This window comes from Triplophysa dalaica, chromosome 25, assembly GCF_015846415.1.
Source record: "Triplophysa dalaica isolate WHDGS20190420 chromosome 25, ASM1584641v1, whole genome shotgun sequence".
Taxonomy (NCBI): Eukaryota; Metazoa; Chordata; class Actinopteri; order Cypriniformes; family Nemacheilidae; genus Triplophysa; species Triplophysa dalaica.
Genome location: NC_079566.1, coordinates 5,388,885 through 5,408,868, shown reverse-complemented (window position 1 = coordinate 5,408,868; position 19,984 = coordinate 5,388,885). Strand labels below are relative to the sequence as shown.

At 38.8% G+C, this 19,984-nt stretch overlaps 1 protein-coding gene across 13 annotated transcripts in view; it reads left to right on the top strand.

The window, feature by feature from the left end:
• adgrb2 (adhesion G protein-coupled receptor B2) overlaps window positions 1-19,984 on the top strand; it is a 381,141-nt gene that overhangs the window by 174,325 nt on the left and 186,832 nt on the right. For all 13 annotated transcript variants that reach the window (XM_056742031.1, XM_056742032.1, XM_056742035.1 and 10 more), the window contains one exon: window positions 15,066-15,888. In XM_056742031.1, the coding sequence (XP_056598009.1) occupies window positions 15,081-15,888 (808 nt within the window). In that variant the 5' untranslated portion in view covers window positions 15,066-15,080. The remainder of the gene's footprint in view (window positions 1-15,065; window positions 15,889-19,984) is intronic.

The window sequence follows — 19,984 nt, the reverse complement described above, 5'->3', positions numbered from 1 at the left end:
CCTTACTCATAGCAATGCATTTAAATATAAGTAAATAAATGTGAATCTTTTTTATTACTTGGGTGTAAAATAGCAATTGAGGGGTGTTAACACCAGCTAATTGACACCCTGAATCAAGTTTATCATCAACCTAGCAAAGTTGCTTTCTTTAAAGTGAACAGCACGTTACTTTTGACTAGCCGGCTTACAAAGGGGAGTTTGTTTAGAGATTAAGTTGCTCAGTTTCATTGAGAAATGCCCTCCAGGTAGCATCTTCAAGAGTGCAAACAGCCGTGTGTCTGTCTAAAGGCTGCACTGGTGAATTCATCATGGGACTGAATATTATAAAAACAGTCAACGATCTTTGCTGGTCTGTTTTATTTCATGTTTACTCTGATACTGTTCATAACTCCCGATTGCCCCGAGGCGCTATGCATCATCTTGGTTTATGGGAACCACTGGCCACGGTGAGTGAAGTTTTAGAGCGTCTCTGGTGCGCTCAGTCGATATCTCCTATGATGATTTATGGGCGAGGGATTCACGGTACATTTTAATTGGGAGCTCTCGAGCGAGCTGACATTGAGTATTCCGCTCGGAGGCGAGCCCCTTAAGCGCACCGCATGCTTTTAATGCGAAGCCTGAACTGCAACACAGAGCATATCTCCTTGACTGTGACAGGTTATGATGACCCGTCGCCCTGGCCATGTGATCCGTGGAGAGATACATATCTGGTAGTGGTAACTTCGGGATGACAGTGTAGCACAGATGGAAAAGATGGGGCATTTCGTATGCACTCCCTGAATTTATGTCATGTAGGTCCTTCACACCGACCAAAGCCACAAACAATATGTGTAAAATATGTAAACATACAGTTCGGCTTTGAGGTTCAGGCATGGTTTTCTGTCTCACAAAAGAAGATAGTTTGAAGAATGTTGATAACTGATTCAGTTACAAAAATTCTTCAAAAAATATTTTTTTTGTTCTGCGGAATAAAGAAAGTCACACAGGTTTGAAATAAGAAGATAGTAGGAAAATGATGACAACATTTTTAGTTAGGGGTGAATCATCACTTTAAACTGAGATTTATTAAACCTGGAGACAACCATCTATTAATAATGCAATTCATCTTAATGGCAATTGCTTTGCTGGCTGCTTGCAGATCATTACCTGCCAAACTCTGGCCCCTTTTTATTAAATAGTTTAACCATTAAGATGTCTTAAAACTAGTTTATTTTTTGCTTGTAGAGAACGTCACAAATCATTTACTTATGTAAATGTAGCTTCCTATGTAGGTGGTGAGTAGCAAGGCCGCTCACTCTGAACAGATCTGTGAAGTTTGTAAACTTTTAGCTGAATTTGCACTTTTTACACATTGTATCCGTTCTCCCACTTTCTCTCTCTCTCGTCTTATTTGAATGCAGCGGAGCTGTTGTCTGGATGATGCGGCAGCCATTGATCTGATCTCCTTGTCTCCTACAGCAGATCAAATATACAACACATACCTGCAGCGTCAGCAGCTCCCAGAAGCAGAGCACACAGGCAGAAAGAGAGAGAGAGAGAGAGGGCATGGGATGCTTAGAGAGGAAATGAAGAACCACCAAAGGAAACAATTAATCTGATCAAAGACATGTGTCAGTAAGGGAGGATAGACAATGTACAATTCTGAGATGAATACATTGGTATTCTCGCACAGATACAGACAATATTTGTCATATAGGTTGTAGAATTTATTTTGCCTCATATTTCACATGCATAGCCTATCTAGGAAAACAAATTCTGTCAGGCTTCTATTGAGTCTGTGTACTCCATTTACACAAACCACAACTACACAAGCGTGTTGGGTTTTCTATCCTGATAGGGTCCTTCCATTGACACCTGTTTTTGATGGAACAAAAAGAAAACATTTATAAACAAAATTGTTTATTAAATATTTTTTTATGAAGAGCAACAGTTGGTATCAAATTGCTTGGAACTAGGGGTGTCACAATATATTGGCATTGTCAAAAATAATGATATTAGGAACTGTGATTATTGATACTGTGTTAAAACCGCACATATGATAATATTGTAAATAATTCAGTGCCAGAATGTGACATTTTGGTTTAAGAGCTACAGTACTCACTCTTTCTGCCAAAATACACTTATATTTTGAGTAATTTTTGAGCGATTGTTTAAAAATATTAAGATAAACAAAATATATTGCTTTCAATTTATTGATCAACATGAACTATTTTGGTCACAACAATCATGTAGCCTACTGAAAATTTGACGACTTGACAGCTCTAGTTGAAACGTATTTAATATTAGATTAGTATAGGACTCGTCGCTGTTCTTTCCGAAACTTCAGATTCACTGTTTCTTAGGAAATTGAAAAAAACACAGTATTTTTTAAATGATTAAATGCTCTATTTAGAAACGCTTGGTTATTTTGACAACACTCTCATTGGTTAGATTTTTGCCAAACCCAGTGACAAACATGAAAGGGGACAAATAATAAATAATAAATGTCATGAAATATGGAGATATGCACCCTACGATATACCACTGATCACTGGACCATGTCTTGGGTATCTGTCATTGTGAGGACATTTGTTCCCATTAACGTTGACAAACTAAACCAGTAACAAAAGAACCGAGACACAAGACTGTAGATTAAATCATGACCATACAATGCTGAGTCTTAACATATGTTGTACATTCACTTCTATAGGGCATGATATCCTTTAAAATCTTTGCAGACTCGGTGTCTTCTCAGGTCTTGGTAGTTTTAAGCATATCTCTCGCGTGTGAAAGCTGAAAGTTTTTACCGCAGTGTTTCTGTCATTTAATTGCTTCCGAGGTGGTCTGACTGGACTAAGGGTAACAGTCTGTGTCATTAGCTTTCTCTTTTGTCCTGTTACGATATAATGAGCCAGGGAAAAACCAATAACATCGCAGAGAAGTCCCCTCTAAGAGGTTTTATTTAATTTCTTTTACTCCCCTCAACCCCTTAGTCTTTATTTTCCTCTCTTTCCCTCGCTCTCCCGCAAACGCTCTCTTCCATCTTGCCAAATGAGGCACTTTCTCCTCTCGCTGCTCTAATTTGCTGTTTTAATTTAGCCTTAATGTAAGTAACCTCTCTATATGTTTTGTGCTCAGACTTTTTCTCGCTGTGCCTCGCTCACCGAGAGCGAGAAATCTGTTTGGAGGGGGTCCTTTTGTGGGAGACTTTCCCCCCCGGACTCTTTCTGAAACATCCATTTGTGCGGTCAGGCCAATCAGCGTGTAATGACACTTGCGAAGCTCTCTGTGGACGTAAATTGAGTTTGTTGCAGGATTACAGTCTTTTGCCGGACTGGTGCATCTCGACTTCATCTGGAAGGAAATGACAGGACTTCAAAGCACCAATACCTGATTAAAAACTGCTCGGAATGCTGAACAGTAGAAGCAATTTAGTCGGAATTGTACTGCGGGAGTCCAGACAACTCATTTTGGGTGGACTGCTGAGGTTTTTATGACTAGGATCGGTTTTTAAACAAGTTTTTGTGTTTTATGGACTGAATTTGTGTGCAGGGAACAAAATTGTGTCATAATTGACTCCGCTTGCATCATCTCAAACCCGTAGAGAACTTATTGAACATGTGGTTGGGTGGTTGCACATTATCTTATTTTGTGTTCTGAAGAAAGAAAGTCATACTGTATGGGTTTGCAATAACACAAGGGTGAGTAAATGAATTTGCATAACTAAAACTTGCATAACTAACGTAAACTTAAAATGGCTTTCCCTTTGCTAATTTTAATACTGTATTTTAAATCCTGTTCTTAAAGATTACATCCTTCTCCTACCCGGCTGACTTGTGTTCATGGTATTACCCATAGACATGTAGATTTTGCTTTGATTTAAAGCTGTTGATGTGCTGCTTGTTACTCAGAGCTTCTGTTTATTTCTGTGCCATGGCCCTGGATGGCACTTGGCAAAGTGGCAGGGTTTGAAATGAGAATGTTTTCACCGAGCCTGTCACAATGAGTAGAAGAAGACATGTTATAAAATATCAGCCAAAAATGAAAATTCTGTCATCATTTACTCACCCTCGTGTCATTTAAAATCTGTACTGCAGAACACTATATTTTGATTTTGAAGAATGGCCATTGTTTGGTTACCACTATTCTTCAGAATATCTTCTTTTGTGTTCTGCAGAAGTCATACAGGTTTGAAATGACAAGAGGGTGAGTAAATGATGACAGATGTTTCATTTTTGGGTGAAATATCACTAAGTAAAGCGAACCTTTATGATTACTGGTCAAAAAACTAAGATAGGTGTGCATGATGGAAAAATATCTTTTCCTGTGTTAAACCAATTTTAATTGTATTAAAAAAAAAAAGAGGCATGCGTCACATAACATCAAAACGAAATAAAGTCATAAATGGAAATGCTCGGTTGATGTGCCGCAAGAATATGTCTTCGGATTTGGAAACACGAGCTGGGAATCTTGCAATATAACTTAGATTAATTGGGTCATTGGAGAGCTTGCGATGGAGCTGAAGTTAGGGCCATACAACCAGGCTGTTTAAAGAAAGCCCTGTCGTTGCTTGGGTGAGCAGAGGGGATGTATAACAGGACCGCTAACAAACGCAGAGAGAAGAGTCATTCTGATAAATATTCACGCTCTGCTAAAGGGAAACGGAGACCTTTTTTCTCTCTCTCCAGCTGCTCCATTAGACCGCCACTAACAAGGAATATTGTCTCGGTGCACGTTCAAAACTAACAGATGGTGACATTTCAGGCCTTGCCCAGTTCGACAAAAGGTTCGAGGGCATGAGTTTGGCACTCGGATGCTGCCAGAGGTACGAGGTTTACGTGGGGTCAGGTATGTCTTGCTGCTGAGGGAGACAGATGGATGACCATCCTCACAAATAGCTGCAGTAACGTTTGATAACAGTTGTTAAGCCTGCACCCAATTTATTATTAATTTGGCATGATTAATTACATTTCAAATATATTTAAAGTTGTGCAAATTGTGCAGTATTGGGGTTTAATAGTATACACATTTTTCAAAGTCGTAATGAATACTTGTAAGGGCATGAAAACATTACTTTTGGAACTGGTTCACAGCCTTTTGTTTGGTTAAAACAGTTTCTTTTTAAATTACAGATGACTCTGATCACACCGTAAGACGTGTTTGATGAATAGAGGTACAGTAAGAGAGCGTGCAGGTGTCACCTGGTTTAGGGGAGCATTGTGGCAGAGTCTGGCTGATGAGACTGAAGACGACAGCAGAGAACAGGCTCCTGCTCTGGAGATAAGAGGAGCTCAAACAGCCTGTTTCAGGATCCATTTGAATTATTGATCTGGCAAATCCTTTCTGCTTACATTCCAGCGCGGGGCTTTGAATCTAGGCTTTTACGTAAGCCACTGTGTGTTATTACCCAGAAAAAATGATGTGCGGTATAGAGGGCTGGGCAGAATATGGCACATTCACATTATGTTTGCAATGATTTTGTTGATTTTTCTACTACTGCTACTAATAATAAAACAATCAATATTAATATTATTAAGAATTGTTATATTAAGAACTGAATTTCGAGATTGATTTTGAAGCTAACTATATTTGGCCTTTTAAAGCGGCAATAAAATAACTAAATAAAAATAAGGACATTAAAACAGCGTCCCTAGCTAGATTTATAACGGTAACATTGTTATAATGATTTATTATTCATTTTTGGCCCCATTTCACTTCAGCATAAATAAATTAACCTGCAATGTTTTATGTCAAACAGAGATGGTGCCACCGATGCAAAAGTTACAAATTGACTAAATATCATTTTTAGATGCAGTTGGTATGATTCATGGGAATTTACTTGAATTGATTTAAACCTTTCCAGTAATGAAGCCACAAAAAGTTTTGTAAAACATTTTATTGCCCAGCCCAATTGGTGCCACTCAAAAATCAGCCCTTTTCGAAGTCTCCTCATCTACTGCGCCAGTGCACAGGCTGGCAAGCGCCTCACGAGAGCCCCGTCCTAGAGAATCGTCAGTCTTTATTGATTGACGATTGGCTCGTTTTACTAGAAGGCGGGACGTCCTTTCTTCCTTCCTTCATTCCTCGCTATTCATTGTACCGGCAGTGGCGCATCTTGTTAATATTAATATCTTTTGTACAATCTCTTTGGTGTGCACGAACCTTACTTTTCCGAACCGCTTCATTGTGTCTCAGTGTTTCTGTGTAAGGATTAAAAAAAGCCCTGTTCATTTCCATTCAGTGTCCTGCTGTGGGAACAAGGCACAACACATCAATAAATGATGGCAGAGTCGAGGCTTGGCGGGGGGGGGGGGTCTGTCAGCTCGCTGCTACTACTATTTGACTTCCTGCTGTCTTGCAGAGAAATCACACACGACATATCGCTAGTTTGTTCTTCCCTACCTTAAATAAACGTCACTCTCAAAGCTTATGAATTTATTACGATGCCCCAAAGGCAAGGAAATGTTCCTTTTACCACATACTGTACACAATGGGCACAGTCACACAGCCCAGAGCCAAACACAGTTTGAGCTAATATGCCAGTCCAATCTTATCTTATATCCTCAGTGACGTTTTTATTTAACTTTTATATTTTGATTAAGATGTTGCTGGTTGTATTAAGTTAAGATGAAAAATAACAAAGTGATTGAAATCAGGCATTGAATAGAATACTCAATAAAAGTGCTTTCAGCCAATAGAATTGTTTGGACCCGATTGTTTATGATACAGACATTTCCCTTTGAGGTCACAGCGGCTTTTAAAAGGTGTGACATATGTGTCGTGATGCGTGTTATATTGCGATGTAGTTGAAGATACCATCTCTATTTGTGTTGCAGTCATATCATTGGCACTTATTTGAGAATTGGTTTATGCCGTTTTTATCAGTCACATAAATCCTTTATAAAGCCACGTATAAATAGTTTCTCGCTGGAGCTGGTGGCTTTTGCTTTGCGTAACACTTGCTCTGTGTTTAGGAATGCTCTTTAAGAGTCTCCGGAGAAGCCCTTTGGACGAAAACAACCGCTAAAAGCTTAAAACTCAACCAAAATAAAACTCTCTGAGATGTTGCCATGGTTACTGCTTCTCTTATGTGATTTTTACACTTTTCTCCCTTGCTCTTTTTATGACTTTGCTGTCTTCCTGGCTTTTCACTGTAAATGCTGAAAAGGTCTGGAAAGGTAGTTGTTAAACCTTTGCACCTTGAGATGAGATGTCTTATTTTTAAGAGTAGACTATGCTTGGGTTTAACTAAAATAAAAAGTTATTCCATTCTGTTGTCGTTCGGAACCCATGAGACTTTCTTGTTTTTGAAACACAAAGGCCACTGTTTAATATTTAATGAAAGTTAAGCTCAAACATTACAAATTGCTTTTTTTGTTTCAACAAATGAAAAATCGCATAGTTTTGCGGTGACGTGAAGATTGCATGGCAGGATTTACAGATCATCGCTGTACTTCAGAAAACCTTGGATGTAGGAAATGGAAAAGCACATTCTTTTTTAAATGATTACATACTGTTGTCAAAGTTTAAGAGTACTTATTGGTAAGATATTTGCACAACCCAGTGAAAAACATAGAGGGTGACTAATTATAATGATTTATGGCAAAAAATGAAAATCACAAAATATGGAGATACGAGGTTTCAGAAGGACATCTGCTGATGTTTATCCACAAAAGCCAATGAGAGAGATCACAGGAAGCGTATCATTAAGTTGGCTGACCTCCTCACATTCATCACATTTCCAGCTTGGTTTCAGGCGATTGATTAGTTATCAGCCGGTCTCAATCGATTAGACACGCAGTGGATGTTCATATCGAAAGATGTCACACAGCGCAGTCAGATAATACATCACGGACAAGCCATTTTCAGCCATTTTGTATGATATAACATTAACATGATAATTCCATTGAAGTGTCATCTTTTCTCTTCTGTCATTCGGACGGCAATTGGTGACCTTCAAGGCTTAACAGTAACACACACACTGCCTTTCCCTCTATCGTAATTGCCTCAATATCTCCTTTGTCCCTGGAAAATTAAACCTTGTTCTTGCAGCTTTTGCTGCTTATTAGCCCCCTGCAGTGTGAATGAATAAATCAATGACTAAAACAGGGCAGGTCTAATGGGGAGTGTAAGCATGTCATCGGAAAAAAGCTTCAACATTTCCCAGCCCCTGACGGCGGGATGCTCTGTTGGAGACTTCGGGGTTCCGGGTAAATAAAATAGCCCCGGCTTTGCATCCACTCCACGGAAAATGTGATTTCATCTTGCAGCATGTGGTCTGCATGACCTTGTTGATGAGAGGGAAGCAAGCTGAGCTCTCTCCTGTGATCTCTGCCGCTGAAGGCTCTTGGAGTGGAGTTTTGGGATACTTTGGTCATTCCTAATCCCATCCCAAAGCGGTGTTGATAGAACCTGATGAATCTTAAGAAGAAGCGGAGGTCAGGTCTCTCTCTGGGTGTCCTGGTTAGTGAAGCGGAACATTTCCTTTTCCTGCACGCCGTCTCAAAGCTGAGGGCTTTTAGGCTTAGGGCTGGAGAAATGGGGCAAGGTTTTACTAGGCCAGTCGGTCGACGTTGACCCAGAATACTGTTCTTTAGGTGAAGACAAAATCCCTAGTCTGTATGCTTGACCCTTACCCTCGAACTATAACTTTAAGCGTGCATTAGTTGTTTGTACAGCTGCACTTTGACCTAGATAATAAGCGAAGGGAAAGACTTAAGTGTGAGTGGAAGGAAATTGTAAACCCCTGGGTTAGGTTCAGAGCTTGATATGGCAACCTGTGAACTTAGTGGTTGATACAAATTTCCTAGTGCTTCTTTGTAAGGCTTTTAGAGCTCTTTTCCACCATCGCGCTGGTCCGTCTTGTTGCATAATCACTCCAATCCGCGCCGATCTAGGCCAGCCGGTACGTAAATGGTTTCATTTTCCACCGCAAGGCTGTTAACAAATCTTTTTAGAATGTATACAACGAGTCAATCGCTGTTAACGCACGAGACTAAGCTATGAAGTTTTCGTATTAAAAATACTTTAATATATGATAAACAGTAATTTACTATAGTAAACTGCAGTAAAATTTCGAAATACTCAACTTTTAAACCTTACTAAAGATTTAACGTGTGTAAATATAGTATTATCTACAATATTTGTTAAAGTTGATCAATTTACCAAAGTTAATACTACATAATACTATAGTACATTATAGTAGATATATTATACTACAACTATCATCATATACTACAGTATACTAGAAAATACTGTATTCAACACTATGTTCACATACTTGTGTACTACGTACAATGTTCTTTTGTGTAGGTGTTGTCATAATTTCTTTTGGTGGGACCTTTCAGATCTTGTGTTAGATTCTGTTTCTTTTCTTAAATAAAACAGTGAAAGTTTGTGAAGAATCTTAGAGCAGCTCTGGACATCAAGATTGTGTGTTCATGTCTCCATATAGTAACACAAAGATGCTGAAACTTCAAGCGTCACGCTGCGACACTCATTTGAGTGTATAGTATGACATGCACAACAAGCAAATGACATAAGCACACAAATGTAAGTCCATACCACAATCTGAATGTGCTTGCCAACCAAACCAAAGCAACTAACACAAAGGAGTTTACTAAAACAACCACATCTCCAATAAAAAAAATATTTTATTCGTTTTTGTATGCTTTTTTAAGCTATTGCACTCATTCGGCCGTAAAACAGTAGCAGCCAGCCGATGAAACTAGTGCTTGATTTTTGCCAGCTCCTGTTATTTTTGCGAGTAATTAGATGTTTCAGGAATGGATCGTGGGCAGTTTGTGGGCATGCCATCTGAGGTACTTTGGTGAGGCTATTAAACATTTGCATATTTGTTTTTGCATTATCTGTTATGCTGTCTTTCATTTTACAGGATACATTTGAGCTTTGCCAAGTGATTGTGTTAGCAACATTATAAAACATCCCTGTTAAAGAGAGCAGTACTTTTCTGTGTGTTTTTATGTGATTGCAGAATAGTTTTCTGTTAAGTATGTATTTCATTGCAGTCCATACTGATCAAGCAAGAGCCTTATACATGTCAAGTCTTAACATTAGGGTCAAAAGGGACTATCTGCTTTATTCAACTAGGGTCCATTTATTTATCATACTGCCAGACAAGAGATGGTGTGTAAGAAAAATGAACGGCGTCCCTAAGCAACATACACGTTCTGTTTCTGACAGGAAATAAAGAACTCTGCAGAACAACTGGTATTTTTCCTCAACCTTTACCAGCCCCTCTATGCCCAAGTACATTCTCTGTCCTTCAAATCTCATATGGGGTCTTGTAAAGACCTTTGGACATCAAGCCCAACGGCGGCATATGTGCCCTCAACCTGACCTTGCTATTCCTGCATATCCAGCCCGCTCTTCAGTATCTGAAAGGTCATTGCATAAGCTTGCTTAAGGACCCACTGCGGGGCCTTTGACACCCCATAACAGCCCACGTCTGCCCTCCAGGGTTTGTTGTGTACACATAAATCAAAGGCTTGGATGAAACTGCACAAACATGCTAAAGATTGAAGTGCAAATGTCAAGGTAACTTTCTCATCTGTAATGACACAGGACTGGTTTAGCTGAACAGTTATGTAATTGCGCATGATTTCTGTACCCTGGAGATGTGGACTCGGTCTGACATAAACACAAGAGCACGTTGAGTGTCAGTGTCGTTGCTTTTACATCAAGAGCAGCTTCGAGGCAATTAAGAGTAACTATGGTCAAGCCAGTCACAGACAAAGGTTGTGTCACATGACATGGTCTGAAAGAGTCAGTTCACCCAAAAGTACTAATTCTGTCATCATTTACTCAACCTCGAGTTGTTCCAAATCTTTATAAATTTCTTTGTTCTGAGGAACTCAGTGAAAGATATTTGGAAGCTTGTAACCAAACAATAATTGGCCACATTGACTAGAAGGATATACAATACAATACAATTGTAGTCAAAAATGCTCCAGAATGTTTGCTTTCCTACATTGTTCAAAATATCTTCTTTTGTGTTCAACAGAACATGTGTAAAGCATTTATTTCTACTTTGGTAGACAATGTTGGCCAAGAACTGTTTTTCTTCGAAAAAATGTTCTTTGTTTTCATCAAAACAAAGAAATGTATAAAGATTTGGAACAATTGAGGGTGACAGAATTTTCATTTTAGGTGAACTGTTCCTTTTAATTTCCATCTCCCCTTGTTTCTCTTTGTAGTCACTTTTTGAGTGAAGCACCACTGCGTAGTCTTTTTACTCAGACAATATGCATATTTGTGAGAAGTCTATGCATTTGAATTGATCAAGGTGATAAAAACGCCATCAGTGTTATCTGTGCTAAAAATTGGCTGTTTATTTCTTTTATCTACATCCTCTGAATATGCGTAATATGCGTATTCATGTTTATTTTTTTCGACATTTTTAACTGACATTTTCGATATTGGATCTTATTTCTCATCGCCTCTGCGATTATTTAAGCTGATTTCACTAAAGCGATTTGCTCTCATGGCCATAGTAAAGGAAATGAAAAGTTCAGCAATGTTTTATTTGATCATTTTGAAATGTTCACCATGTTGCATTTTAACCTGAGCTTGATGAATTTGTGGGCAAGCTGCTGATGCAGTGTAGTTTTATAAATTACTTTCTATATATTTGTCCATTAAAGCAAAAGCTGTTTATTTGCCTTTTCCATCTCGTTTTCGCAGTGACATGAGAAAAGGTGTGCGGTAAACTGTAATATGCTGATCTCTTATGTCTTTTCTGTTTGAGTATATTGGATTTAGAGAACTTGGAAGGGTCAAAGATTGACGTCACATAATATAGTCCATAATTTGTAGTATAACAAACAGACTGAATTAATTATACTGAATCCACATTAGTCCTATTGGAATTGATTCTGGTCCCCATAATCATTCCCAACTTTCACACCCTTAGCTAAAGCTCTGCAAGTTACAAGTAAGTAATTACTAACGCTGCTCGATTGTGATATGTTCCCCTGAGTTTTGCCTGATCTCCAGCATCTCGCCCAATATCAATTAAAAGTGCTATCTCGCCATATCTCCACTGCTTTCCTCCAGTTTTTATAATTACTTTTTCAGGAAAGCCACTGCTGGCACTGAACGAATCCATGCCTGCACGGTGTTGGATTGTGTTCAAGAACAACATGAATTCTGATGTGACACTTTAGAAGTGTATCAGATCAATAACCACATATGAAAGTGTTGTAAATTGGATTTGAAAGGATTTGTTCGCACGGCTCCGAAATAATCACATCCATGTCACATGTATCCAAATATGGGCCGTCTCCGTCTCGGGTTGACAAAAGAAGCATTCTTCATCATCACTGTAATCCCTCAAAATAAGTCAAATGAAATAAATGCACAGTCAGAGAAGCATTTCCCAAAAACATGAACTGATATAGTGAATAGAAAGAGTATGCACCTGTGAAATGAAGTGCACATATTTCAGCTTCGCTTCTCCATACCAATTCATCTATTTATTTGTCAGCTTATTATAAGGTAAAGTCAGGAGCCTCTCCTCATATGAAAGATGTATCCACTTTTATGTTTTCATCCGCTTCATCTAAAGGCACTCTTCAGAGCCTATTCCTAGCTCCATTTAACTTGCCGGCTGATTCTGGTACACCTCATGCACAGTGCTAATGTGCTTCTGGAACACGCCGACATATTACTAATGGCCTTTACAGATGCTTCACTATACAAATGTGTTTTTATTTTCCATTCTCTTTCAATAGGACCGCTTTGATGCTGTAGCTATAATGATAAGTCGATTGCAATGTCAGAAACTAAGCAGAATTCTGGGGATATGTTTTAGGGTTGGTCTTAAGGTAAAGGGCTACAGTTAACTGCACTGTATGTAGGTGCACGTTAGATGGGAGTAATATGAGGCAGTTCTCAGTCCTGTTTTGCAGGATTAAATATAATATTTTCACATACAGTTAAGATGAATGAGTCACAACCACGTTCTGTAACCAAACTGAAGAGGTGGACAATAGTAAAGTAATTTACTATTGGGTCATTTTTTAAGTAAATGTACTTTATGAAAAATTGAAATACTTTAACTCGACATTTTGTAAATGGGTCAGCAAAATGATTGAAAAAGCTAACAATGAAGATAACTCTCACTTATGGTATTTTATATTATAGATTAAATATTAAAATGAATAATATAAAATAATATCTTTTCCATTTTTTTTGATATGTCAACCCATAGGACACATGGGTAAAGTTGTCAACTTCCCAAATACATGATGATTTTTTTCATAAAAAAATCTAGTACTTTCTTAGTTTTACCTAAGTTAAATTAATTTTCTTTTACTTAAGAAAAATGAGATTTGAAGATATTTTGGCTCATTACAGACATTCTTACTTTTACTCAAGTATAATATCTATGTATACATTTCTATGTATACATTAGCATTAACGGCAAAATAGTACAAACGTAAAAAGTATTCATGAAATGCAGTGGACTAAAAGTGTATGATGTGTACTTTACAATGTAGTGAAGTAAAAACCATGGTGGATCCATGTGGTTTTTCTTTCTGGTGTTCAGTTATTCATATGCACACTTCTGGAGTCACTCCAGTATGTTCAGGGTTTTTCAATTCACACCTTTTAGCAAATGCTGACTGCGAGCAATGCATGTGCTGTTGCTATTGAAATCAATCACGTGGGGCTCTGGAAGACCTGCAAATGTGTCAGTGAGAAGATGAATGCATGAAAACACATATGTCTGTGTGTGCATGCGTGAGAGTCTGGCAGATTAGTGGAAGGGCTAAATCCTCCACAGAAGAGTCATCGTTCCATTCAGTTCGACCGTCAGGGATTTCAGTCATCGGATAAAAGTGCGCTTGTCTGTTTTGTGCCTTTGTGAATAGGATTGCGACCTTCACAGAGAGAACACACAGCCCTGAAATGATTTACAAGTCTTGTCTGAGAGAAAAAGGGGGGCGAAAAAAAAATAAAGAAAGAGAAGGGCAGATGAGAAGCGAGAAAGGAGGAAATTACAATAAAGACAAAGTCGAAATTTCCACCTATTGATCCGAGCAGAAGTGCCTTCAATGAAGGACGTCCCACCACAGTCCACTGTATCTCAGTAATGTGACCCACTAACCACGTGTAATTAAGACAAAGGCGCTGGTGCCAAGGGGTGGGCTGACTGAATGAAAAGTGAGCTCAGCTCAGGAGGGGCTGAATTAAAGCCGGGAAACGCGGCTGTGAGGAGGTCTGGCAGACAGGAATCAAGACCGAAGGGCCTGATTTACAGGAAAACTTTCCGCTTCATTAATGCTGTCAGAGAGCTTAAACGGCCCGATATGTGACACAACCATTCCTCTCCGTCTCGTTCTGTTTATCCTGCCTAGTTTTTTTTTTTTTTGTACTTGTTCTCTCTGGCTGTTTGTTTAAGAGACACAGCGGTGTCTCCACAGAACAGATTAAAGGATTAGTGATGTAAATCTGTTAATGAATCTAATATTCAAATAACATTGTTGTCCCCGTCTTTGATTTTCTCCCTCATAAGTCTCTTCCACTTTTGTTTTATAGACAAAACTGCACACAGCAAATTCGGGTATTCGGCATCATTTTTTTTAGTAGACCACTATCTAAATCTAAAATTTTACCTCCATCTCAAACTACACATGCGTAAGAAAATACCCAAAAGGAAAATTCTGTCATTATTAACTCACCCTTTGGTCATTTCGAACCTGTATGACTTTCTTTCTTCTGCAGAATACATATGAAGATATTTTAAAGGGTGTTGGTAACCGTACAAAGGCGGAACCCATTCGTTTCTAGTTTATAGACACAAAACCAATGCCAGCCAATGGGTGCCGCCATTGATTGGTTGCCAACGTTCTTAAAAATATCTTCTTTTGTGTAATGTCGATGAGGGAAAGTCATACAGGTTTGAAGTGACAAGAGGGTGAGTAAATGAAGACAGAATTCTCTTTTTTCCCCCTACTATCCCTTTAGGTTCTTCAAGTTGTTTAAAAAGGACTAAAGTTTGACTAACTATCAAGGATAAGACTTTGAAAATGAATTAAACATCTCTTTCTTTTACCTTGCAGGACAAATGACATAGGATGAACACTGCTGGTCATCTCTGTCTGTCTGTGCTGTCGTACCTTTTCGCACTGGCCTGGGCCGTGGAGCCACTGGGTCAGGCTGCCCCCTGCTCCTCTCTGGTGGCCGGGGTCTTGTACGGCTCCTTCTCGCTCAGGGACCTCTTTCCCAGCCCGTCGGCTCTGGCATCCGGTTGCTCCTGGACTGTGGAGAACCCTGACCCCACCAAGTACTCTCTCTATTTCCGTTTCAATCGCCATGCCGGCGCCTGTTTAGCTTTTTCCCCTCTAGTGCTGCCCCTGGACCACTACCTCTCGAATCAGACTTGTGGCCCTCCGGATCAGCCCTATCCTTCGGACCCTGAAGCCGTTGAACTCTGCACGGTTCCCGGACCACACACCTTCCTGCAGTTTGATAAGAACTTTGTGCAGTTGTGCCTGACCGCTCACCCCAGCGCGGATAACAACAGCGATGACGCGTCTGAGGTTCAGGCCGCTTTGACGGCGGAAACCCTTGACTTTCGGCTCGTAGAGGTTTTGCTCATCAACAACGAGAACTCAAGTCAGTTTACCTGTGGAGTCCTGTGCCGATGGTTCGAGGAATGTTTGCATGTCGGCTCGGGATGGGAGATGGAGAGCTGCAGTATCACGCAAACGGGTTGCGTGTGCCCGAATGCTGCACCTCCGGTCTCGCTTCGGCCCACTACACCCCAAAACAACTCTTTGGATCCCAGTGCTAGTGTGTTGCAATCACCACCCGACGACTGTTGTGTCACACAGCTGCATTCAAAGAACGGCATCGCTATAGCGCCAAGGGATGTCCGGCAAGGTAAGTCAGGTTTCTGACCAGCTGCAAGCTGTTTCATTTACAGTCGCCTAGTCTATTAAAACCAATTTAGCCGCTTTACAAGCTACTTTTTTTGATCGGGCATCCATGGTTTACATTGATTGGTCGTTAACACAGTGTCATATTTGGATCACAAGTAAAAGAGTTTCACTTAAAGCTGATTAGATTACAGAGCTCATTTTAGATTTCAATTATAAGCCTGTGATTATAAAAGGGAACGACTTTGTTAGTTCAAACCGCGTTTAATCAAGGCAATTGTTTGTAAATTAACTATCAGAGTTTTAGGCTTTGACTCCCCTTTGCTCTGGTCTGGCTGATGTTAGAGACACACACCCAAACATGTGTTTTAACTAGGGGCAAATTGATAAGCACAGTTACATTGAAACAAAGTCACAGAATGCTGTTTTTTAGTTTTGATCTGCGTATCATATCAGGGGTCGGTGGCATGTTGTTATTCAGGGCTCAACAATAATCAGTATTGGGTTTGGATTTGTACTCGCTCCTTTCATCAGCTTATTTGTTACAAAACCATGTGGAATTATAGCAGGCATTTCTTAATGCAAGCAAATTATGGCATTAAAGGAGTAGTTCACTTTCAAAATAAATGTTCATGATAATTTGCTAACACCCATGTCATCCAAGATGTTTATGTATTTGTTTCTTAAGTCGAAAAGAGATTAAGGTTTTTAATGAAAACATTCCAGGATGTTTCTCCATATAGTGGACTTCAATGGACTCCGAATGGTTGAATGTCAAAATTAAAGTTTCAGTGCATCTTCAAAGGGCTTTAAATGATACCGGATGATGCATAAAGGTCTTATCTAGTGAACCGATCAGTCATTAAAAAAATTGCATATGCTTTATAAACACAAACGTAGGCGGAAGAACCGAGTCATTGTTTAAAGTTGAAAGTGCAAGTTTTCAACGTAGTTATGTATTACGTTAAGTCATGTACACACATCGCAGAACAGAGCAAGGCAAGCATTTGTGTTTATGAAGCATATACATTTTTTTTTTTTAGAAAATGACGAATCTTTTCGCTAGATAGGACCTGTATTCATCTTCTGGTATAAGTCCTTTGAAGCTGAACTGAAACTGTAATTTTGACCTTCGTCTCTTTGGAGTCCATTGAAGTCCACTATATGGAGAAAAATCCTTGTTTTCATCAAAAACCTTAATATCTTTTCGACTAAAGAAAAAAAACATAAACGTAACATAGGGACGAGTAAATAATCATGAAAATTTATTTTGAAAGTGAACTACTCCATTAAAAGTAGGATGTTCAATAAGGCATAGTTGAAAATTCAAAATAGTTACAAATTACAATGCTTCCAAGATCATTGCAAATGACTTTGACCAAATTTCATTTCTTTAAGCAAGACCATGAATAAAAATCACCAGAAACTCTCCACACCTCAAAAAACACAATAGTTTATGTGAAAACATATTGGTGGCATTACCTTTTTAACGCCTCTATTGATTTTGGTCATGTTTAATATTTTATCAGTGACTTTGCTAGCATCGTGGATTCGACATTTGCAGTCAAAACTTAAAATATAAACTCTTAGAGAGTATTTATTACCAATATATTTAACCATTTATTTTATATCGAAGTCCAGACATGAGATAAATATCAGTCTACACATGTTTACTATTTAAGATGAGGGAAATATACATGCATTATGTCTGTGGCTAAAAGGGGGCTGTTTTCGAGAGACTTCTGTGAATTAGAATGCACATACCACCGTCAGTATTACCCAACAAATGGACAAGGGATGGCTCTTTTTAGAACATCAAACAGTCTATTGTCCATTTATGAGGAATATGTACGGTTATGAATGTGACAGTTCTTACCTGATTATGGAAAGTCCTGGTAAAATGGTTAAAACAAAACTGTAGTGAAACCTTCTATCATGGTAAGTTGACGTTTGCATGGAATTGCCCTCGAATTGTGTTCACTAATTAAATCCTTTATGCGGTTTCATCCATATATTTAGATGGTTCCTGCACAAAGTACAGTATTATTAGACATTAGAAAAGGTCAATATTTTACTGACACGTTTTATAATGGTACTTAAAATATAAAGTGTTGGTCAGCTGTCTTGAAGATCCCGCACTGGTCCAGGATCACTGACGTTGATATTGATCTGTCCCCTAATAAGAATCAGATATTTTCTAAATATTAAATGTTAATAAGGTCAAGCCCCCCCTTCGGCCTACAGCGCTTTGCTAAATCTGCCCTGTCGCGATGCTGAAAGACAGGTTATCAGGACCATGCAGGCGATAAACATCACTGATAAGAGTCATTATCAAACAGCCACACATGCTAAACATTCAGTGCCTGTGTGTTTTGCCTGTTTGTGTGTTTCCGATCGAATGAAAAAGATAGAACAAGAGATTGTGTTATTGTTGGTGACTGCAGAGGACATGTGTGTGTGTGCATGTGTGTCTGCTTCAGACAGGGCTTGGCTGGCTCGCTTCAGTGTCTCTCAGCGAAAGCCGCACTGAGTTTTATCCTCCCTTGAGTCAGCATGCTGATTGGCTGCGCCAGAGAGGAGGACACTGCCAATGTGCATGTTACAGAGATGCTACAATTTCTAAACACTTCAGAGCACTTAAGGGTCCTCACCACTGTTATCTCCGATATCTCAAATTCTGCAGAACTTCTGCAGTGACAGTCACAATGGACTTCTGCTGCAATAATATGTGTTCAAATGGTTAACTACAATTAACTTTTTAGATAAACGTTAATGAAAAATTGTTTCTGTGAACTATCCTTTGGCGTACCAATGATTTAATTACATGCATGTTATCTGAAGGCATAATTGGACTTATGATTTAATTGTCTTCAGCTTTGGGTATTTTGAGCTCTTGCGTAGATCAGAGAAGACGACTCTGGTTCTCAAAGCCCGTGAGAATATATATCATCTATCCTGCAACTAAATCCCAGGTGTGGCACCCCTGAGATGTTGTTTACCAAACCAATTAAATCCACAAACTGTTATGACATATCCTCCCATGAATGAGGATTTTACGCTAGTGTTGTGTCTAATAGGGGCTAATTGGTGTAATTGTATGTGGGTGATGTTGTTCTAGTTTTCTGTGGACGGGTACATCATGCTTGCAGGCAAAAGAGGCCAGATCTTCATGCTGTGTTAATCCGAACACATGAGTTAATGTTGGTATTCATAACTCTTTGAGCTAATGTCTCTTATACACAAACAATAGTAGATCTGAGCTACATGTGAACAGAAGTACTAGGCCTGTGTAAACTCTTCACTTAGATTTCTGTGTAAATTGGCCATAATATTTTTAATTAACAACAAATACTTTCAGTTTGAACAAATATAACTAGAAATTATGTTTTCATTGTTTTATTGAACTGTGTAAACGTTCACAGCGCATGGTGGAAAAGTGTGTCGAACCCTTGAATGTAATGAGCGGTTGTGCATTTTGTGGAAGTAATGACCTCACAGAAGTTCACAAAAGATCAGGACACACAGAGAAAGGCATATTATAGTCATATTCATAATGAACTTTATAATTAACTCATTCCCTCAGCCTTGTCAGACACTTCTTGTGCTATGTGGCTAATATATAGAGACCATTTCAAAGTACCGTTTTTTCAAAATTTACTATTATAGGTATGTGTTTGGGTAAAATGATCATGTTTGTTTCATTGTGTGAACTACAAAAAAATCCCCCAAATTTCAAATAAAAATATTGTTTCTGTTTGCATTTATATGCAGAAAATGAAAACCGGATAAACTGGTCAAACTAACAGAAAAGATGCTCTGTATTTTTTCTTACCTCAGGAACTGCAAAGAAAACAAGATTATATTCACTTTTTCCAGGGTTTTATATTTTTCCTTGAATTTGAACATTACTGTATTTTAATTTAAGTACCTGGTTACTTAGCAAGCAACAGATTTCAAGTAGCTTCCCATACACAGATTCACTCTCATAATAAAAGCAGTCCGGTTTTCTACATCAGGTCATTGGCTTCCTGCAAACATTTTAAATATCTGTTAAAATCTCTGGGAGCTTTTAAAGAGGAACAATCAGAAAATGAAAAAAG